This window comes from Triturus cristatus, chromosome 2_2, assembly GCF_964204655.1.
Source record: "Triturus cristatus chromosome 2_2, aTriCri1.1, whole genome shotgun sequence".
NCBI classification, from domain to species: Eukaryota; Metazoa; Chordata; class Amphibia; order Caudata; family Salamandridae; genus Triturus; species Triturus cristatus.
Genome location: NC_140582.1, coordinates 434,116,493 through 434,140,104, shown reverse-complemented (window position 1 = coordinate 434,140,104; position 23,612 = coordinate 434,116,493). Strand labels below are relative to the sequence as shown.

The 23,612-nt window shown below is 45.5% G+C and overlaps 1 protein-coding gene across 1 annotated transcript in view; it reads left to right on the top strand.

Annotated features, from left to right (window-relative positions):
* The window catches only part of PLK4 (polo like kinase 4), a 141,028-nt gene that overhangs the window by 29,487 nt on the left and 87,929 nt on the right, over positions 1-23,612 (top strand). Inside the window, exons 6-8 of the mRNA XM_085641530.1 lie at positions 457-548; positions 3,017-3,366; positions 17,058-17,162. Of these exons, the coding sequence (XP_085497656.1) occupies positions 457-548; positions 3,017-3,366; positions 17,058-17,162 (547 nt within the window). The remainder of the gene's footprint in view (positions 1-456; positions 549-3,016; positions 3,367-17,057; positions 17,163-23,612) is intronic.

Genomic DNA, 23,612 nt, shown 5'->3' with positions numbered 1-23,612 from the left:
TATCTCCCTATGCGTAGGTAGTTGAAGCTCTTTGGTGGGAGATCCATGCTGTCTGTTTGTAGTTGTGGTTGCCGACATGGAATTTGTGGTTGTTTCACAAACCTTTTCAATTGTGACTGAACTTGTTTAAAAATAATTGACAAAAATACAAGTTTTAATAAAGCTTAGAAATTTGATTGATATTAAAATCTGAGTTGCGCAGTAAGGCATCCAGTTAACACCCTAATCAGTCACATAGCCCTTGGTTGTATTATTTGGATATTTTTTTGAATTCTGTAATAGTGTGATCCTTTTATTTTTCTTTACTAATTCCAAAGACTACAGCTTTAGTTTTGTTTTCTGCATGTCCGGGCCTGTTTAAGACCTATTTTCTTACGATGATTTATCCCGATTTATACACTAATATTGCCATTTTGGTGTTTTTCAAAGATGTTTATTTTACACTTTACCTTTTAGCTCCAATTTGCCCTGCCAAAAAAAAGGTGGCGCCCTAATGCAGTCCAAACCTGATACAATACAGCAGTGGATCGGAAACATACAAGCGAACGGTATGCATTTTCTTTTATTTTCATGAATTTCTATTATGAACCATTTAACCCAATTGAGTTTTTAAGTGCATTGATTAGCATAACCACATGACCTTCTTTAGTAAAGTCAATAATGTTAATGTGCATTGGGAAATAACATACTTAAAGCTTACCCACGTTAACGTGATAGCAGTACTTCACCTAGATCAGATTGTCTTTTGATATTTTTAGGGAAATGAGCAGTTGAAAGTAAACCAACATTTACTTCAGGATTCAGGAACCACTGTTTGTTATCTATACTTCTAGCAGTCACCCTTGTCTAAGTTATTTATAGTGTCTGCTATAAACTGCACATTTACGAGCTGTGCTATACTTAAATTTGTTGCTGTATAGGCAAATAGTTCTGGGGCCTTGCTACCATAGGGTTAAAATAGACAAATCTGACTTCATCGTGGAGTACAGGAAGGATCAATTTCTTTTTAATATCTGCATTTGCACCCTGTGTATCGTTCATGGTTAAGGTCCCAATATTCTGATCCCCTCACCCTTGCATTTATTTCTGTGCCCAGAGGAGATGGGTATTGCCCTACTTTGGACGAGGAATATGCGCCTCTCCTGATTGGAGAGCCATCTACAGAATTACTTAGCTAACACTATGACCGCAGGGATAGACCCTCCACAGCAGCTAAATTTGAACTGCTAGATTCGCCTGTTTGGAGGGTTCGGTTAGCTGGTGTCAAAAGAGGCCTTTCACCTCTCCTTAGCAAGTATTGAAAGTGGTGTACCAATTCAGAAGGTTCTGGACGTCCTATTTAAATCTGTTTTCTCACTTCCATTTCTCTCATCTAGTTGCTATACACAATGGACCCCTTTATTCTTGGAGAAAGCAAGGGTTAGTAACCTAAAATCCATGAGCTTAGAAGAGTGACTTCTGGATTGGAGTGGCAGCATACCCATCTTCCTCTAGATTGCATGGAATTCTTTAACAAAAGGGTGATCGGTTTGTTGAACTTGAAGCCATTCTTGTGTTCTCTTACAGCTAACTCGAAACTATCTGCAGCATAGTTTTGCGACTGGCATCTTATGGCCAGTACTGCTTACCTTAAAGCCATAACACCATACAATTGTTGCTACAGTGTATAGAAGATATAATCTCAAAATAAGTGACAAGGCCTCTGAAACACGTTTTTCTTTTTATTCTCCTTCTTTGGCAGGGTGCATATAAAAATGTAAAAGACGAGGCTAGCAGGTGTGATTGGATTAGTTTGACAGGAGGAGGCAGAACAGTGGTATATGTTTCAGAAGAAGGAACTTCCCAAGCCTGGAAGTTGGTGCAAAAACAAAAATTCACATTTCCCAATTTTGTGAAAAACTGTTCCCTTGTGCAAGACTTTTCTGAGTGAAGTTTTGTAGTTTGCTAAGGAGCTGAGAGCATGCTCTCCTATCGAAGAGTTGAGGATTTTATTAGACTGCTACTTGTCACCTTTACCCAGAGTAGATATACAGCAACCTATTTAAATTTGATCAAACTACTTCATCGCATTGGCTGTGCCATATGAGTTGAGTAGAAAGACAAACCTGCACTGTTTAATGACTTGCTTCATTATAGGATCCCCTTAATTGTATTGTGTTGGTGTTTATGTAACACTTTCCTGCCCATTGCTAGGCCCAGAGTGCTTTCTGTGTTGGTGCCCAAGTAGCTTTTCTATATGTATAATGAATTTAGTGCTTCATAGCCCTGACAAGGTCATACAGTGCTCTTTGGGTTCCTACTTCCGCTTCGGGTGCCTGGTAGAAAGGGGGCAGTTGCAGTGTGGGCTAAAGGGATCAGTTTGTTAGAATGCTTGAGGTGTGGTAGGGGACAGAAGCACGGAATGCAGTGAAAAGTGTAAATGAAAGCCGATCATGCAACTATACCCACCATCTTTGCTTGAACAGTGTATAAATGGAAGTGACTGTTCAGGGCCTGTGTTTGTTCAGCAGGGCATAATATATGGGCTGTACTCAATGGTGAACCGGTAAGAGCATACCATTAGTATCTAGTCCACTCAGCAGCACTTGGAGGCCTAATCTGTCAGGACTTTGAATGGCCCTCAGAGAGCAGTTTACCTTTATTAACAATCAATTGACACGTAATGAGACCATAAGTCAGTCATCTTAGAGGTTAGTCTCGTACTTGACAGAAGTGGCTATATTTTATTTAGCACAGGAATACGACTGTGGGAGACTTTCCTACATGTTTACTGACTTGTAAACTGAGCAATTATCTGTGTTTTGGCAGATGGTTGAGTTTAGAATTTTTTACTCTTATTTCCAAATGAGAATAAATTGTTGAATCTAGTTGTCTTCTGGATTAGCACAAAGTGTTTAGTAGGTGGCTTTCAAATTTTGGAGTAGTTACTGATAAATAGGACTTTTCAACAATTGCCATTGAATTTTCCAAACCTCACATTGTCTTTAATTTTGTTTTGTATCCCTATTGAAAATAGTTGCGGGCCATGAGGTCATCAGTAATGGAGTTGGCTGTATTCCAGTTGTGCAGTGCCAGGCGACAGGTCGTTCATGGAGTGATGTGAAGAACACTGATGGCTCCTTTGAAATGGCCCACTCTGAAAAGCATGAAAAACAGTGGCAAGTACAGAAATTTGACCCCCTGCAGCAGTGCAAACCAGAAAAACATCATCTAGATACTGCAAATTGTCTTCTCCCATCTGGAAAAAACAAAATCATTGTTCACAAACGTACACAAGACACTGGAGCAAATTGCCTGAGAGCCACTACATCCCCCTTAAATGCTTGCCGTCTGAAACCTATTCGACAGAAGACCAAAAACGCTGTGGTATGTATAATATGTGTTTCTATTTCACATTGAGGCTCCATCATAGCAACTCTAGATTCTTTGTGCCTAGCTCTAATGCAAAAACGTTGAACAGTGCATCTTAATTTTGAAGAGGTATTTGAGCAATAAAACAAATTTGATGGCTCATTAAAACATTATTAGAGTTCCCTTGAAACAGCGCCTACAGCTATTGTATATTGAGGTGGCTACTTCATACGGTCATAAACCGAAAGGACCATTTGTGTTAACATTTTGAAGTTGCACTAACAAACTCTTCAACTTGATGCAAACATAGAGAAGCACATTTCTTAAGACTAAATCTATTTACCACAGTATAAATTATCTTCCTGGAAGGCTAGAGTAGCCTCTTGTAAAGCAACAAGCATTGGCATAGCCAATAAGTCTCGCCTTTGGGACCTTATAAGTGGTTAGTCATGCAGCACATTATCCTGTGTGCTGTGCCGCCATGGATTTAAGCATTGCACGCGCATTGCACGGAGTTTAGCATAGATGTGCCCCTATGTCCACTCCTGGGTGGACATGTGTCTTGACAGACAATTCAATGAAAACCTGACAGTATCAAGGGCTGCATAGTAGTTGCTTCTACATGAAGCACACACAACATACTGCTATGATATTGAGTGTGCATATCCACCCAGAGCGAGATGTCGCACTTCTCTGAAGCAGCTTATGCAGTGTCTGACTTTATGGTCATCATTCTTTTCTATACCTTACTTCAATTTATTTACAGATGTAAACAGTGGTAAAAAACCTTGGAGTACTTTGCAAAAATAAAGAACAGATACAGAAATTAGCCAACATATGGGGTAACATAAAACAGGCTTTACTGAATGTATTAAAAAGATATAGTTTTCAGTTTTTTTCTAAAATTTATTCATGATGACTGAACACATAGCAGAACTGGCAGAGCTTTATAAACAGCAGTACGCCACCGATAAAAAGGTTTATCAAGGTTTTAGATTAAGGAAACCTTGGAGATACAAATGTCAAAGACTGAACCAGAAAATGTGCATGCTGACAAATCGCAACTATTTCCATCAAATGTGTCAGTATCTCCAAGTGAACAGTTTGTGTGTGTGTGTGGTTTTTTTTTTCTTGCAAGGAAATATTACTGTATGCATGCGTGTGGTGTTCCAAGTGAGTAGTCTTACATGCATGTGCGTGGTGATCCAAGCGTATAATATTGTATGCATGTGCATGGTTCTTCAAGTGACTGGTTTCATAGGCATACGTGCGATTTTCCTAGTGAACTAGTGAATAGACTTACAAGTATGTGCATGGTTCTCCAAGTGACTAGGTCTTGTAGCAATATCGCACAGATCCCCAAGTAATCAGGAGTGTGGTTCTCCGAGTCAATAGTCTTGAAGGCAAATCATATAACTATGAAATAGTCTTAAGCATCCACAGTCAACCAATGCAAGATTTAGACAATATGATGGCCATTTTCCACGAGTGACTACCAGACTGGAAGGAGCTCTTACCCAAAAACAGAAGTTAGGAAGACTCACTGAAGCTCTATTTTTGGAGTCCACACAGTGGCATAGCAAGGATGCCATGGGCCCTGGTGCAAGCAAGAAAAAAAAATGATGTCATTCACTGGGAAAGTAAACTTTAGAATTATCAGGTTAGAATGAGTCCTGGTGCCACTGCACCTGCTGCACCAATGGTTGCTACACCCCCGAGTCCACTCTATATAGGGCCAGAGCCTAGACGGTATCCACGCAGCACTGTTCCTCATGAAATAGAGATTAAGTTCTCCAGAAGACACTGCGTTGTTACTTTGCCAATGTTACTCTGTTGTTAACATGTGTAAGCCGCTGACCTGGAACTGAGAGCAAAGCATGATAATTACCTGACTGTGGCGACACATCACCATGCGCCCAGTTGTGGGTTCTGCTTTATAGTAGTGAGCTCTCCAATGCAAACGTGCCACTATCCCCTCCCAGAGCTCCACAGAGCCTTCCTCGCGGCACAGAAGCCGTGCTCCAACTACCCCCGTCTCGTTTAAATGTAGATGGTGCTCTCGCACATCACTGAGTCAGCATTCCAGGCCCCGTCCTCGCGCTTGTCTGCTTCAGCCGCCTTACATTTCCGAGAGCCCTCTGACCTCAGTCAGACTGCGATGATTGTAATGTAAACATGTACGTTTTATTGTTACAACCTACTGCTTCATTGCGGTGGAAACGGATTTATCTTTGTGTCTCTCCATAAATTAATTGCACCAGCAGACGGAGGAGCATTCCGCGTACTATTGCACAAGGTTTTATAGTCCAATTTGGGTTCTAAGAGCGTTTTACTCAATGTCTAAGAGCGTTTTACTCAATGTTTAATTATAAAGAGTTCAAAGTTGCATGCCTCACTGCTGAATAACATCCCCGGGCTCAGCCGTACCGGACCGGGTGCCCTCGTCATGCACAGGTCTGGCCTGTTGGTCAACCTGCCACCCACTGACTATTGCTGAAGTGAGCTGGCATCAGACAACAGACCATGCCAACGGAAGAGCGGGACCTGCTGGCTATGCCGACACGCTCAAGTAATGCGCACCAACATCATATTCTATGCTCCTTTTGTGTATTAAAACGGCCAGCAACGGTTAGACCAATTCCCCAAACATTCAGACAGGAGTTCAAATCAAACACTGACAGCATAACTTATGAACAGCTGCCATAATACTGGCATAAAGATTCCCTTTATGTGGTGGCCAAGAATTGCACTCAGGTTACCAGACCACTCCATGTTACAAAAAATGCAGGCACCCTATGATGGATTTCCTTTTACCAATCTCATGCATTCTGGGAGTTGTAGTGAACTCAGTTGCTCTCATTGAACAACACACGCTCTTAGAAAACTAGCTGTCGAGTTTCTGGATCTATACCTTATTGGGCAGAGTAGGGTTTGCAGGACAGGAAAGAGGGGGCAGAGGTCACCATCAAGCACGGAAGAAACAGTCATCAAAAGAAGCAATGCAAACAAGTTTAGTAATATGTTGTATCACTACCTTTCTACTGGGCAAGTGACTTTAATGCTCGCGGGAAGCCTCGCGCCAGGTCCTGGGGTCGAGCCGTGGCTGCGCGCGCCGCGGGGGATTCCTCAGCACTACCGCCGGGACCTTCAGCCTGTCTGGGAAAGCAAAAGCACGGCTAGGGACAAAAAAATGCACGCGCATGTGCACATCTGTCCGCTAATGAAAGTAAACAAAGATGGCGTCGGGCTGTCCACATGCGCGTGCATTTTTTTTTGTCCCTACGCGTGCATGTTTAGCTTTGTGGATGGCGAGAGCACTTTTCTCACTCACAGGCAACAATGTATACTTTCCTCTTACATGCAATACATTCTGCTCATTCTGACACCAACCCTACAAATATCCTAGCTCGTTCATCCTCACATACTTCGCACTCGCTGGCTGCACATTTCACTCACACTGTTTTCCAACAGTATTAACCCATCCCACTCATTTGCTTTCAGTGTCCCACTGAACTGATCCCCAGCCATTCTTACTCAAAAACAATTCACCCATACAAGTGATCATTATGCATTAACAGTCCAGGGCCAAGCTACCTCTCCTGTCACTTGATGTTGTGCTTTACTTTAACTGTGTGCAGCGCTTCACTGCCTTTTTGCTGGGTTTCTGCCTCGCTTATACACCTACTTTTACTAGTGTCATAGACAACCTATCTTCACTCTACCCTTACTCACAAGTAGGTCTTTACACTGACTAAGGTTATATTTACTCATATGCAGTCAACCTTTCTCAACCCATCTCCACTCCAATCCACCTATCTCACACTAACCTGGCACTCCGGTTCTTGATACCCAGGTACATCCACTCGCAAGGTTAACCACAAAAGCAAACTTCTGTGAGTTTTTGCCTGCTGTTTTTTCTGCTGTCTAGCTTATGAAGGTGCTTATGTTGAAATGCCAGTGAACTGAGTTAACGATTCCTGGACACCCATCTTAATTGATGGTCATTGTGAGAAAGTGCCTTTTTTGACATGGTTAACCCCCACTTTTTGCCTGGTATTAGATGTGCTTTTTACTGTAGTGCACAGGGTCCCTGCCAACCAGGTTCTCGGTACCAGTGCTTCTTCCCTAGAACATATCCCCAATTATTACTTCTACCCACTGTAAGTCCCTAGTAAGTGGTACCCTGGGTACCTCAGGCCTGGGAGTTGAAGAGGGTCCCTTGGGACCCCCCTCACTAGGACCATGCCATTGCCCTTGCAGTTTGCATGCCCTTGTGAGGCCAAAAACGACAGTCGACCTACATGACAGCACTGCCTGTAGGTATAGGTAAGTCACCCCTCTAGCAGGCCTTATATCCCTAAGGCAGGGTGCACTATACCACAGGTGAGGGCCTATCTGCATGAGTAGATATGCTCCTACGGTACTTAAGTCCATTTTTAAGTATTGTAAGTGCCAGGGCAGCCATAAGGAATACATGGGCTGGAAACTCGACAATTCGAGTTCCCTGGCACCATGACTGCTTCATTGAAACCAAGAGTGTTTGGTGCCAAAAAAGCTCCTTGTAATAAATCCACACCGATGCCAGTGTGAGATTTATTAAAACATGTACTCAGAGGGCACCTCGGAGGTGCCCCCTGAAAACCTATCAACCATGGTGTGGGCACTGACTGGCTTTAGGCAGCCTGCCACACACAGACATGTTTCAGGACCCATGGGTGGAGAGCCTCTGCTCTCTGGAGCCAGAAACAATACACATCCTGGGCAGAGGTGTCTGGCCTCCTCCCCCAGGATGGGCGTTTATGCCTCCCTCCCACAGAAGGGTGGCATAATAGAGGGTGACCAAAGCAAACACAAGGGGATGATAGACTGAGCGCTGAAACTTTTCAGACAATCCCCCCCCCCATTTACAGATCTGGGTAAGAACTCCTCATCATTCTTTAGCTCACTTCACCACCTCAGTTCAGACCTAGCTATATGCAAATCAGTCTTGACCCTGTACCTCATGGGAACAGTCCAGCCCGAATGCCAATCCAGGTCTTCCCTGAACTGGAAACAAGCATCTTGGGACTGTTCCTGGGTAACGCCCTTCATCAGCCAGGCTAGCTTGAATCCAGTTGCAAAGTGAACAAGGGACCCACTTCTGGGCGTACCCTGCCAACTTGGGTCAAACAAAGCAAACGCAAGGAGATGGACAGAGCGCTGAAACTTTTCAGACACACACCCCAGTCACAGATCTGGGATGAATTCATCATTCTTTAGCTCAATTCGCCACCTCAGTTCAGACCCAGCTATATGCAAATAGAGGGTGTAGTCATCCCAGGTAAGGTGCCCATTGGCCCTACCTGCTACTGCCCTAAAACAGCCCCTAAATCTAGTATTTAGGTGGCTCCCCCAGACCTGGAAACTAGATCTGTGGCGACCTAAGAAGAAAGAAGACAGCCCTGCAGAGAAGCCTGAAGAAGACGACTGCCTTGGCTGCAGCCCTACCGGCCTGTCTCAAGCTTCGAAGAATCTGCAACCAAAAGCGACCTGTCTTGCAGCCATAGACCTCTGAAACCCCTGGGAGGACTGCTGCTTTCGAAAAAGACTCCAATCTCCTGTGAACAGCGTACCTGTCCATAAAGAGACCTACTCCCTGGATCCAGGCGGATCTGCGTCTCTTGCCCACAGCCCAAGTCTGAGTGGCTCACCTATGCAGTGAAGTCTCCCTGGCTATCCTGACCTCATGTCCAGCTTTGGCTGTTCTCTCCTGCCCTCCACGACTGCTCCTGCAGCGTAAATCCAGAGGCTCTCCCTGAATGCGACAGGCTCTGGTAAGAAGACACAGACGTCGAAAGGCACTCCTGCACCCATAGCCCCTGTGCCTTGGTGAGCTCAACCGATGTTGCCCTTGTGAACCCCTAAATCTCTACCTACCTCTGTTATTGTTGATCTTTTTTGCAACCTCTGGTACGGCGCCTGCAGGCCTGTTTGTCGACAATAGAATCCTCATTTTAGAGCATTGGGTGCCGAACACTGAAATTGCACCCAGCTGACACTGTGCTGCTGGTGGAGTATGTTTGGTGCTGCTTTGTGTCCCCGTGCATAACCTAACTCCAAAAGCTTGGCCCCTGCAACCGATTTACCTACCGGCAAGCAGTGTGGCTTCGAGCACCCCCTGTCTCCATTGAAACGCATTGGTCCGAACTCCAATTTTGACCTCTGCATTCGGCTGCCCCTGTGCCGCTGGTGCTGCAGTTTTGGTATTCACCTTACCCTTGCTGACCTTTGGTCCCGAAGACTGAACTGTAAGTGTGATTCTTACCTGTTTAGCCGCAATATTGTTTTCACCATAGAATAACATTAAACTGTTCAGAATTTGCACTAAGTATCGACTTTTGAAAAGTATTTTTATTTAAAAACATACTCACCTTATCGCGAAGATCTTGGTTTCAAAATAAAGTACAAACTAAGCATTTTTCTAAAATTGGTGTGGATCTGCTTCTTCAGTCCCGAGTCCATTATTGGTCAGTGTTGTGCAATAAATGTCTTAAACTCCTCGGTGTTAGGCCTAAGGCTGCTCACCCACACTAACACTAATGGAGCACTTTGGGTTTTGCATTGAGCCCTGTACACTTTTGGGAAACCCCTGAACTCTGTGCACGGTATAACCAACTAGTGGCATACCACTTACAGAGACTGCTTCCTTCAGTCATGTTTGTGTGTACATTCACTTTTTAAGAAAATTAAATTCAGGATTTCTCTCTCTGCGTGGCCATGAAATGCTCTCTGGTTGATTTTAAGTTTCCTGCCTCTGGCTCATACTTGCCAGACGAGGAGTCATACAATGCACACCTCTCCTATACAAATCACTGATTATCCATGTGCCATGCCCAAGGTTCATGCCTCCTCTGTTGGCTGCAACAAGCTCAGCATTTACACTGCTCACCAGAGAGCGTTGCTCCCCAGACTTGCATATTCATATGCTTTTTTTCAGTGAAATAACACACAAGTAAAGCCACTTGCCACATGCTTCTTTATGAAAATCAAAATCTGCTTTTTTTCCCGTCTTTGATTCATTTCACTTTAAGACTACGTGTTTGTATGTCTGCCCGGAAAACATTTCTCAAAAATAACCTGTCATTTAAATGTTGAAGGAGGTGGTGAGCGTTTGGGGGTGGGGGTTGGACGGCGGGCACGGTCTTAGCCTGCACAAGGTATCCGGGTAAAGCAGCTTCTAGGTGAGTCTCGGGAGCGACAGAGATAATGGTAGGAGGCAGTGAGGAGGGGGGGGGGGGGTGTTAAGCACCGCCCTACCAGTTCGATGCTGGTCGACATGTGCCAGTATCGGGTGCAGCAGACACCATCTCCACTTGTGCAGCGTAGGGGTGCTTTACAGTAGTGTTGTACACTTCAGCATTTCTCCCCATATTACAACTTACATTCCATCCCCCTTCCTCTTTGCCACTGTGCCCTATAATTTCAATTTTGGTGCGCTATCCCGACGGACATTTTTCACCCAAATTTACCTTGTCTCAAAGTTGCCATCTTTTGCTCAGTGAACCCACCAGCTGTATGTTTTTTTTTTTTTTTTTTTTTTTCAAACCATTTTTATTGCAGGACCAAACATATCGTAGAACACTCAGGACAAATGTTAGTAATGCAGGTTTCCCGCCCCCCTTACCCATTTATCCGTGCAGTATACACAGCCGTACTGCCCACATCCCAGAGGCCGGGCGGCACCACTTAATCATATGGTACATCGTTACAGTTCTTACAAGTACGATCGTCTGTTGGGGAGATCCGCTGCCCGCTTTTAACGTTATCCCCCTTCTCCCCCTAATCCCATGAATCTCCCAGCTGTATGTTCTTGCTTGTAAACTTGAACCTGGTAGAATTCCCCGCCTTCAAGTTTGAAGAGATATTTCAGTGACTAGATGCAATTCACTTGACATTGCGTAAGCATGTGGGTAGAGGGAGCGAGGGGGAGTTTTTTTGTTAGCTAAATGTGTGCCTGAATGTAAATGAATCTGCCTGTGATTTTTAAAACGGTTAGTAAGTGTTTTTTATGCAAGTTGGGGATACAAAAAGATCTCCAGTTAAGTAGAGGGTACTGGCAGAAGTAGACAAGTTTTGGGTGAAATGAAAGGGCTATGTTATATTAGATACCAAAGGAGCAGTGAATGCCAAAGTGGTAGCCCGTTAATTTGTCTTTCAGTTGATAATAAACTGAAAACAAAAATAAGATGTTGATCTCTGTGAGGGAATGGTACTTTAACATGCAAATTTATCTCAGTGCCACCTGTTGTTTTTACTGAATTCTTTTGCACTCTAAGGACAGGCCGGAGTGAGCAAGTCCTCTGGCAGCAGTAGATGCAGCAAAATGTCAAACTTCACTACTTTGATTTACTTCATGTGGCCCAATTTGGAGCCAATGTGCAGTGGAAGGGGATCCAGAGTGATCCGCCTTCTCATTGCAGCGGTTTCCCTCAGTCACACATGTATATGCCCTTCAGGGAAGGTAGGATGTACCTGGAAGCTGATAAAGGGCATCTAGTCAGCTGTCAAAAACTGAAACTTCCTTGAGGTAGTTAGGTTTTATTTTTAAAAGCACTATTCACAATGTTATGAACAATGCTTTTTGTGAAAGCTTTATGTAAAGGTATTATTGCTGACCGTTATGGTTATTCCAAAAAGGCTGCGATGCTTTATTAATTCGAATATATGCACATGCTTCAATGCTCTATTGCTATAATGATTGCAGATGGAATATCAGTCAGTGATGGAATGAAGAAGTCAGTGATGGAATGAGGTATTTTGACATGTGAGTCTGTTCTTTAAGTGTGGTAGCACTGATCTGATGTAAAGTGACAAACCTGTGAGAAAGTACAGGGTGTACAGAGTCCACAGTCCCCCAGGGTTTGGCAGAGGTTAAAGTTAGATATAACCTTACTCTCTAAAGTGGTAGCTTGGTCGAGCAGTAAGGCAGTGTCAGAGGACAGTGTAAAGCATTTGTTGTACACACTCTGTCAGCAAATTGTCTCACACACTCAATAACTGAACTCTAGGCCAATGATTTATATAAAAAAAATATATGCTTGTTTTATTTTAGAACCGACACTTGGATTTAAAATATACTTTCTCAGCATGAGAGGTTTCATATAAATACTTTTGCAAAATGCAATAAACTTTTGTAAACAGTTAATAGTGGTTGCAGTAGGCAACTCTATTTTTTTTAAACACAACAATACATTGAGCTCAATGGTAAATTCAGGTTATTTGTAACAGATTACTTTTTAGATTACTTTTGGAATTCCAGGAATGGATCCTAGATTCAGTCCTGGGTCAGTACTCAGAATCAAGTGATGAAAGTCGACTTAATTACTGTAATGATTTTTAAACCATATTTAGCCATTTTAAAAGTTGACACTTAGAAAATATTTCAAAGAAAACATGCAATGATTCTCTATGGAAGAAAATTCAGGTTACAGGTGCAGTAGGTTCTCGTTACTTTTGTAATCCAGTACTGGGTGCCTAGACTCAGTACTGGGACCTTTATCCAAAACAGGTAAGTAATTACGTTTTCAGATATTATACGGTTTTTGAAGAATATTTAAAGATTGCAGAAATCGACACTTAGAAGAAATTTCACAGAAAAACAGTCAATGGATTCCTATGCAGGAAAATTGAGTTAAGGGTAAGTACAGTTGTAAGTATTTTTCAGAGTCAGTGCTGGGCACCGAGATCCAGCACTTGGAGCTCACCTAAGAGCAGGCGAGTAATTTCGTTTTCGTTGCTCGGCTGATTTTTGGTGAATATTTTAAGACTTGAAAAGTCCACACTTAGAAGAAATTTCAGGAAAAAGCCAGTCAATGTTACCCTATGAGGAAAATAGAGTTTGCGGTTTAAGGTTAAGTACTCGACTGGCAGAGTTGAGGTTCTGGGCATAGACTCAGGGGTCCCCCAGGGTCAGGTAGATAAAGTTGGTTCACCCTCAGCGGCTCTAGGGCGGCCGGGTGCAGAGAGAGTTAGGCCCAATGTTATCCTATGAGGGATAGGGGGGCCTTGGTTGGTGGCTGCTGACTGGCAAGCCACGCGGCTGTGGGAGCTGAGCTCCTTGTCACTTACTCGGGGCAAGTGGGGAAGTGGGTAGGTGTAGAGTTTTCACTGCCAGGGCCACTCGGGCGGCTGGGTGCAGAGTGCTTTTGAGCCGTCGGGCGCTCATTTGATTTCAATGGGAAATCTCTGGTTTAGAAAAAGACTGCAAGCTCGGGGACAAGGACTCTTCAGGTGCCACCACCACTTCGAGAGGTAAGTTGGAGGATAGGTAGGTACCCCGGGATTGGGCACAGGGGGCCGTGGGGTGCCGCGTGCAGGGGTACCTTTTGGTGTCGGGAAATCTTACCCTCTGTTGATCGCGGTTGGGAGGGCACCTTGTTCTGAGGCTGCAGGCTTCTTCAGGAGTGTCGAGGGAGGTCCTTGGGTGCCAGACTCGAGGTCACAGTCGCCGTGGGGTCATCCTCAGGGTCTTTGTTCACTCCGGCACTGGCCAGGCTTGGCTGGTGCAGAGTGTGCTGGGTTCGCGGTTCCGGGCTGCTGCCAGGGATTAGAGGTAGGTTTTGAGTAGAGCCTCTACTCATGGGAGTCCCAGGGGCTTAGAGCCAAGAGGTAGCCAGATTCTCCGGGGTTTGTGAGGTTGCTGGCCACAAGAGATGCCGGGTTGGAGCAGGAGCAGGTTCGAGGGTCGACAGGCCGGTAGGGCTGGGGCCAAAGCAGTTGGTGTCTTCCTCTTTTTAGCAGCTGCAGGGCAGGTCTTCTTTCTTCTTGCTCTTCTTTGTAGTTTGGAATCTGGGGAAGGAAGGTTCAGGGTGCCCCTAAATACTAGATTAAGGGGCGTTACAGGTAGGTGAAGGGCAGGGGCCAATGGGTCCCTGTCCTGGGGTGGGTACACCCCCTATCCTGCCTCTCTCCTGTGGGAGGGGGGCAGGAGCCTAGTCCTGATTGGGCAGGGCTTCCCATCTTCAAGATGGCGAGAGCCCGGAGATGTGCTTCACCTCGCCTCCCCCACCTGAGGGGTGGGGTTGGCAGGCTGGCACATCCCCTGTCCTTATTTGGGGTTTCCGGCCAAGCTTCTCGCCAGAGTGGGGGGGTTGCAGTGGCCTGGGGAAGCTCACAGAGGCGGCATGCCTTTGAAGCTTCCCCCTGCTCATCCTGGGGGAGGAGATTTAGCACCTCGCCCAGGATGTGCATTGTTGAAGACGCAGGAGAGCAGGGGCTCTCCTACCCAGGGGTCCAGCAACATGTCTGCTGTGTCGCAGCCTAGGCAGCCTCAGAACAGACGTGGATTGTAGGTTTAGGTTTCAGGGGGCCTCTCTAAGATGCCCTCTGTGGTGCTTTGTACATTAAATCACACACTGGCATCAGTGTGGATTTAATGTGCTGAGCAGTTTGATACCAAACTTCTCAGTCTTCAGTGCTGCCATTATGGTGCTGTGGAGTTTGTGTTTGACAAGCTCCCAGCACCATATACTCTTAGCTGGCAGCACTGCACTTACACGACCCAGGGATGGACCTGGGTACTGTAGGGGCACAGGGCTCCTGCCTCTGTGCCCACACCACTGGCATAGGGCACCCAGCTAGATGGGTGGCTGATGTATGCCAGGGCAGTGTAGGTTGTGAGCATGGCGCACAGGGATGTGCCATGTCGACTCTGTTTTGTCTTGTATCCAGACACTCAGCCTGCAAGAGCAGTGTGTGTGTGTGCTAGGGTACAGGGCCTCTAAGGGTGGCACAATGAGTGCTGCAGCCCTTAGAGGCCTTCCCTGGTCACAAGGCCCTGGGTACCTAGGGTACCATTTACCAGGGGCTGACATGTGGCCAGGGTTTGCCAATTTGGGTTTTGGCTGTTAGGCAGTTTTTTAGGGAAGGAACACAGGCCCTGGGCACCTGGTTGGCAGGAGCCCAGGGCACAACAAGGAAAAGTGCATCAGCTATTCGGCAAAAGGGGGGGGGGGGGTTACTGCAACAGAAACCCACTTTCTTACAAAACCCTCCTCCCTAGGTGTAATGTGAGCACTGTTTACATAACACTGACCACTTCACTGATATTTTGAATACATGTGATGTATGTGTTTATAAATTATTTAAATATCTTTTATTATGTTTCATATACTTGACTGTATGATTTCAATTCATACCTAATTGGAAATTATTGTATTTAACTATTTCACATCCTGGTCCTTTTGGGTCTATGGGTCACTCTTGTGGTTTATGATAACAATTGTTTTGTGACTTGGCACCAAACAGTCTATGTAAACCAAGATGAGGGATGCATATTGTGCCACTAACCTTGTCCTTGTGGCGTGCTGCACCTATTGCTATATTAACATTCTTGATGCGGCGATCACGGTTGTGTAGTCTAAACAGCAAATGTCTGACATTGAGGGAGAGGTAGGGAGACTTCCACCCTTGGTCTCTAAATACTGAGCAAGTGATATTGCTTCACCAGTGGTTCAGTAGTAGGTATGCGGTGTAAGCTTGTCTTCCCTATTTGCCCCATAGACCAGTGTGACAGCCTTCTGGAGTGTGGCAAATGAAGGATTAAGGACACAATCCGGCGAAGGAGTTTGACAGTGGAATGGACTGATATTAGGAGAATTAAGAGAGAGAATTAGTATTTGATTGGGTTTTGAGCATTTGAGTGGAGGTGTTTGTCAGGATACATGGATGCTAATGCGCAAGAAGGGAGTTTGAGTGGGTAGCTTGAGCACATGCATGGAATTATGGAAGAATACACTATTAAAAAAAACATCCCTACAAAGAAACCAAACTTTCAGAAATGAGAGTGGCTACTATTTGTAATACTAATAAGTAATACAAGGATGATGCTCAAACTCACTCTTTGCTGAGGGTTGGCCCAATATAGGGAGGTGACTAGATGGAATGCTTTTTGTTCAGAATAATCTGGGGGTTCCTTATCCAGGTCTACACTGGATGCTTGAAGCATTACCTGCAAACATTCAAATGTTTCTTGAACTAGCCACTAATTCCTTTAATGAAGCTGTTAGAGATGCACTCTTGCTAAAATATGATTCCATTACATGTAGTTCACAATCCTCCAGTGGTTGTCTTGACCAGTGGTGAATAACATTCACACCTGCATGGGGAGGCTACCACTCCCATGCTCTTTTCAGCCTTTGCTCCCGCCACTGGAGTGCAACTCTTATAGTGCTTGAGGATGAGAGGGAGCAGGTTCGTGTTTCATGGAGTTGTATAACTTATTCAGTCCAATCCCAAGATCAGGTTGTGTTACCAACATTTGTGCATCTGAGTGGATGTCAGTTGGCAAGCTCATGTCTGAAAGGAAGGCTTTGGTGTGTGTGTAGACAGTGAAACCACAGCTTGTGTGCTAAGGCAATGCTGTCTGTAATGATTCCCATAAGGATGTGCCCAGGTAAAAAGCATCTCTAACAAAACAGCGAGTTCAGCAGTCCTGATGACACAGTGTCCATAAAGTGTGATTGACATGCATGAATATATGTTGCCAATATACACGTTCAAGCTACTGCAAGATTTATTCATATTCATAAAATTTGTGCTGATCTAAAGTGCTGTTAACAGAATTGGTGCAAAGGCGCACATTGCGTCTTTCTGTTCGGTATTTAGTGTGTAATTTTGTGTAACTTGAAATTTAAATGTATCCTTTTGAATGGTTTTTCTATTTTTAGGTGAGCATCCTCGATACAGGTGAAGTTTGTATGGAGTTTCTAAAAGATCAGAGCTCTCGGGAATGTGTTAAGGAGGTGCTACGGATATCTTGTGAAGGATGTCAGGTAAGAAATAATATTTTCAGCCCTGGACATCCTTGTGAATGCTGTGATTTTCATTAAGGCAGAATTTTATTTTTTCAATAAGTTTTTCTTGGTTGCTTATGAGGTGAAGACTACCAGTGTGATCAATCTTGCATCATCAATGGAGGTATTGTACAAATCAGATGGGAACAGCTAAATTACAGATCGATAGGAAATCTAAGTACATGTAGATCAAAAATGCATTTACTGGCGAGAGGCACACAGTAAGTCCTTCAACAGATGGTGCGGGGGAATTGTATTAAGGAAGACTGACAAAGGGCCACAACAGTTATCCCACTGCAGGTGAGCCTGATGGTGGCGGCTTCTGAACAAAAGGAAAATGCACTATGGCGGTGAATACTGCTTTGGGGTATGATGGCGAGGTATATTAAATTCCAATAAACTAAAAAAAAAAAAAAAAAAAAAAGACGGACTAATTGTTGAACACTGCCACAACACAGGCTGAATGGACATTTCAAATCTTTGAGAAAGCAGTGATCCTGATGCTTGGAGACAGCAGTAGTTCCTAAACATGTGGGTGGTGGCTGTCGAAGTAGTAGTTCAAATGGTGGAGCAGTGCTCTGCTAAAGTCCTCTGCTCGAGCTGTAATCTGTGGCTATTCTTCAACTTAGTCTAGCACCCAATACCACACAATTCATTTTCTTAATTATTAATTAAATGCATGGACACTATACAGGACCAGACCTACTGTCTGAGAATCATTGTATAAAAAAAGTATGCTATTTTGCAGGAGTATATCCAAGTGTTAGACCTGTCAGCCCTTTGGGTGGTCCCTCCTCATCATTATTTATTTTGTCCCACTTTTGCCTCAAACCCTGTTATAATTTTTCCTTTTTGGGAACCACCAGACTTTTTAGTGTTGATGCAGGATCAGGGAGCCATTTTCCCTACCCCTGGAACTTCTGTCTGAGGGCCTGAGACACAAAATGGTGGCCACCTATTGTCACCTGTGACATCACCAGAACACACTAGAGATTTCTGGAACCTTCTGCAACATTCTAGAACCCTGGGACAGAGGGAGGCAGTTTAGAATGTTGGGAAGCCATCTCAGGTTGGCAGTTGGCAGTTGGCACTTGACTGGAGAGGAGAGAGGACAGAGATTCAGAAGGAGGAAGGAGTGAGGCAGCAGGGGTGGAAGCCAGTGCTTGGAGTGGGGTCCAGAAACCCACCCTTGATGCTAGTCCCTACTGACCAAGCCCAGCCCAGAGCCCTGTGTGGGACCAAGTCCAGAAAAACCATCTAAAGGACCTGAACATTTGGAACAGGCCTTAAAGAAGAAGACCAGCAAGTTCCTGACCTGTACAGCAGTGTCCTCCTGGAGTCCTGACGTCGAGAAGCCTGGAGACCTGGAGCCCGAGGTGAAGAAGCGGCGCTGACAGAAAGCAGACGTCGTACCCGGAGCCGCCAGAGGTCGATAGAGGGCGCCGACGGAGGTCGTGGAGAGTCACCGGAGGTCGAGTAGGAAGTCACCTGAGGTCGAGGTGAGGCGTCGACGGGGGAGTGAAGTCCGCCCTCCGGAGTCGCCGGAAACCAAGGTGAAGCGCGCAGGAGGTCGGGAGTGGAGGTCGCACTCCGGAGTCGCCTGAGGTCGAGGTGAAGCGCGCAGGAGGTCGGGAGTGGAGATCGCACTCCGGAGTCGCCGGAACCTGAGGTGGAGCCGACGGAGGTCGGGAGTGGAGGTCGCACTCCGGAGACACCCGGAAGCGGGGAGACCGTGAAACTGTGACGCCGGAACACGACATCGAGCCAAGGCCGCCCAGCGACATCGATCCGGAGCCGCCTCACGGCACCGACCCGGCGTCAAGTAAAGCAGATCGACGCGACATCGAACCGAGGCCGCCCAGCGACATCGAACCGGAACCGCCAGACGGCATCGACACGGCGTCAAGTAAAACAGATCGACGCGACATCGAACCGGAGCCGTCCAGCGACGTCGACCCGGCGCCGAGCGGAGCCGATCATCGTGAAAAGGGCAGTAAGTGGTAGAAAGGGCATCTGAGGCCCTGTGGAGCCCTAAAAGACCATTCTAGGGGCTAGAGGGGTGTTAGAACCAGCCTGGGAGTGCCAGGGGTGAACTGAGACTGGTGTAGTGACCTCTGTGAGGGGTTGTGTATTGTGGGGGAGCCAGATCCATAGGTTACCCTGATTCTACCTCAGTTCAGGCCCAGCCTTGACCAATCTAGGTGGGACACCCCCCATGTCATCCAAATGACCACAAGCTGTACTTGGGCATAGTAAAACCAGACCACCTCATAAATGTGATCTGATTTGCAATTGTTCTTGATTGCTTATATTATTTATTGAAGGCGTTTTATTTATGGTCTGACTGTATTTATTCCTGCATAGTATTTATTGTCTGACAGTATTTAATTGCCCTCTGTATTTATTGCATCTATATTTATTCCGTGTTTATTTATGACCTGATCCTATTTATTGAAACCCCACTGTGGTATTATTTATTTGACCTGCTATTTTCAAGAAAAGTCTTATGGTATTGTATGTATGTTTGAAACCTGCAACTAAGAGAAAAATAAGATAAAGACAAACTACTTTCTTTCATAATTTTTTACAGTGTAGTGTCGTTTTTGGAACGGATGAACGCATGGTTATTGTGAGGGTGTGACGTACGCTTCACACGGGGCCTGACCCCGACCGCTCGAGCCAAGCTACCACCGTGTTGGGAACCTGGTGACTGCTAACCCGGTTGCCCGGTTTCCAACACCAAGCGAATGGTCTAACTAGAGATGAAGTGTGCATAGATCCTATTCTTGCCTAATACTGTAGCTGATTTTTCTGCCATGGGATCTTCATTGATTTATGAACAAGGATATCTTTAACTGTGTGCTGCATACCAGTGTATTTTGAAAGAGCATCTGGTTTTTTAACATGCTCATCAATTTCACGGGTAGATTTTTAGAAAAATGTGTGCATCACTCATCAAGCTAAGAGTAAAACATTAAGAACCGTTCATAAAATATAAATATTCATTTGGGTAACCAATAGAAGCTGCTAGTTTACAAAAGCATTAAAAATAATTTTTAAAACTACGCATTTGACAGGAATTAATATTTGAAGGGTATCCTTGTGATCGTAGAGTTTCAAACAAAAGTTCAGATAAATAGTTCCAAATTAAATGTATCCTGACATTGCTGTCATTTCTTAATCTAGTCACCTTGAAGTGAATTTAATACTTCAGAGTCAATGGAACATGCACATCCATAGTATTGCTGAATAATCCCTGCTTATTATCTTTACTGGATATTATCCACTATTGGATCATTCATCGATTGACATGCTGGAATGAATCCTGGTCACCAGGCTGGATATCCTTGGAAGTTTATAAGCACAATTAACACTATTAACATGGCTACTGCACCAAGACCAGTGTTCTACTGGCACATTCACACTTCTGAAAAGCATCCTCACTTTAACCAATCCAGTGAATTCACCACCTCTGACTGTACCTGGAGACCATCATATCTCTGATTTGTTAAGTGTAGTGAGTTCCCAGACAGAGCTCTGCATTGCTACATTTATTTCACCTTTTTACAACCTAGACCCATTTTCTGCCTCCGGTTCACAGTGAGTTGTTTGTGAGTAATTTGATCACTGGGCCAGATAGATAAGAAATTTCTCTTTAAATTCAGTTCTGGTTGTGGCTTAAAGTCCTTTACTGCAAAAACAACAATAGATGGACAGAATGCAGAACAATGTCATACATTCACCCCAGTACAGAGATCTGGGCCTAAATCCATCGTTTTTTTGCTCACCATGCCGTTCCAGTTTGAACCCAGCCATATGCAAATCAGTCTTGACCCTGTGCCTCATGGGAACAGTCCAGCCCGAACTGCCAAGCCAGGTCCTCCCTGGACTGGAAACAAGCATCCTAGGACCGGTTTCGGGGTTTCACCCCTCTTCAGCCAGGATAGCTTGATTCCAGTGGCATGGAGAGCACGGGACCAACGTCTGGGCATACCCTTCCCACTCCGGGTGACAAATGCAAAAACAACAAGTCCTTTACTGACAATGTGCCCCACCAAGTGCATTTACCCAAAACATAAGGCTCCAGTGTCCTATGTAAATTTGTCATCTCATAATTTCTGTGACATGGACAGGCACGTAGCTTTATACATACAAGAGTACAAGACAGACGCCCTTGCCTCCGGAGATGTGCGTTCGTCAGGGTATGCTTCTGTAAGAAGTGCTAATTTGGGAACTGTAGGAAGCTGACTGAATATACTATGCCAAAGTAAGGTATAGTGTGCAGAGTCCAGTAGATCCCCAAAGGCTTACAGAGGTCAAATTAGTTAATATCGTTCTCTCTATTTGTGATAGTGTGAGTGAGCAGTAAGGCTTTTTCAGAGGGTAGTGTTAAGCAAGAAATGATGTCACACGCTCAAAGACTGATCTCTGACCATTTGTTTGTGTGAAATCTATTTCGTTAGTTGTATTTTATGTTCTGATGGATACATCTTCCAGTGGATTCCTCACAAGACAGGTTGATCAAAACAAACAAGCTGGATGAAATCGACTTTTACAGGTTTGTAAAATATTTCAATACAATGGGTATTTGTTATTACTTTGTGGTTACTTTTCAGATTTCTCTTGAGTACTTTTTAGATTACATTTTCTACTTCGTGTAATATGCATAGATATCACACTGGGACATTTCCAAGATAAAGGTAAGTAAAACTGTTTTGCATTAAAACACAGTTACTTAGGTTACCATACAAACACAACTCAACAGAACTATTTCAGAGGGAAACAGTCAATGCAATCCTATGGAGAAAAAGGAGATGATCGATTTGCAGGTAAGCAATCGGTCTTTAGGGATGAGTTTCTGGGCTTAGAACAAGGGTTCCTCCAGGGTAAAGGGTGCGCTCAAAAAGCATCCTCAGTGGCACTAGGGCAGCCGGGTGCAGAGTGATGAGGCCTAATGTTAGCCTATGAGGCTAGGGGGCCATCGGTTGGTGGCTGCTCTCAGGCAGGCCACTGGGTTAAGGGAGCAAAGCTCCTATGGTTAAGCTTAGGGCAAAGGGGGGTCCAAGTTAGCACACGCAGTGCACCCAGATCGGCACAGGGGTGGCAGGGTGCCGGTTTTGCATTGGTTGCCCTGTATTCAATAGGAGATCTCCGGTTGGAACAAACACTGCAGGTTCAGGCAGGGAGGCTTCCTGGAGGCGGTCACCGGTTGGAGAGGTAAGTTGGGATGCAGGGGGTTGTCTGGGCACAGTCGGTTGGGCCACCCAAGGCAGTTTCCTTATCCGCTCCGGCTGGGGGGGGCCCTCCAGAGGCTGTTGGCATCGTCTGGAGGCTGGTCAGGGATCACCAGATTGCAGGTCATGATTGCTGGGGGGACCTCCTTGTGGTGTTGGGCCTCTCTAACTGGGGCTGTGGGCGTCTGGTGTAGAGTGGTGCAGACTCACGGATTTGCCTGCCAGAGTATGGTTCTTGAGCAAGTCCGGTGCTCACGGGAGACAATCTTTGTAGGGAAGGCAGGGCAGGTCCTCCGGGTTCTGGGGGGCTGCTGGCTGCAGGACACTCTGGGATTCTGCTGGAGCAGGTCGAGGTTGGGACAGACCGGTAGAGCTGGGACCAAGGCAGTTGGTGTCCTTCTCCTCTTTTTCCTTCAGCACAGCTCTTCGGTCCTTCATCTTGCTTGACTGAGGAGGCATGGTTCAGGGGGTTCCCCTAAATAGTAAATTTAGAGGCCTTTTAGGCAGGTAAAGGTTGGAACCAATGGGTCCCCCTTCCTTGGGCTGGGTACACCTCCTATTATGCCACCCTTCAGTGGGAGGGGGGCAAATGCCTTTCTGGTTCGCTGAGTCCCCCATCTTCAAGATGGCAGGGACTGATAGTTGTGCTTTGCCTCACCACCTCCACCTGAGGGGTGGAGTTGGCAAAGGTGGGCACACCTCTCCTCCCATCTTGGTTTTTCCACCGATTCTTTCTCCCAAAGTGGGGGTTAGAACCAGTGGGGGCCAGATGAAACAGCAAATGGCTGGGTCAGCTCACAAAGGCGGCAAGCCTTTGAAGTTCCCCCTTCGTGGACCCTGCCCATCCCGGGGAGGAAGCTTGGCAAATCTGCCCAGGTTGTGCTGTGTTTCAGGACCCCGAGAGCGGGGGACTAGAAACATGTCTGGGGGTGGGAGAAGGCGAACAGCCACTCAGCCAGGACACCCGAGTTAGGTCGATTTTCAGGGGGCATCTCTAAGATGCCCTCTGAATGCATTTGGCATTAAATCCCACACTGGCGTCAGTGTGGGTTTAGTGGGCTGAGAGGTTTGATACCAAATTTCACAGTATTCAGTAAAGCCATTAAGGTGCTGTGGAGTTCGTAATGACAAACTTCCAGGCCATGTACTCCCTATGGCTTTACTGCACTTACAATGTCTAAGAATGGACTAAAAC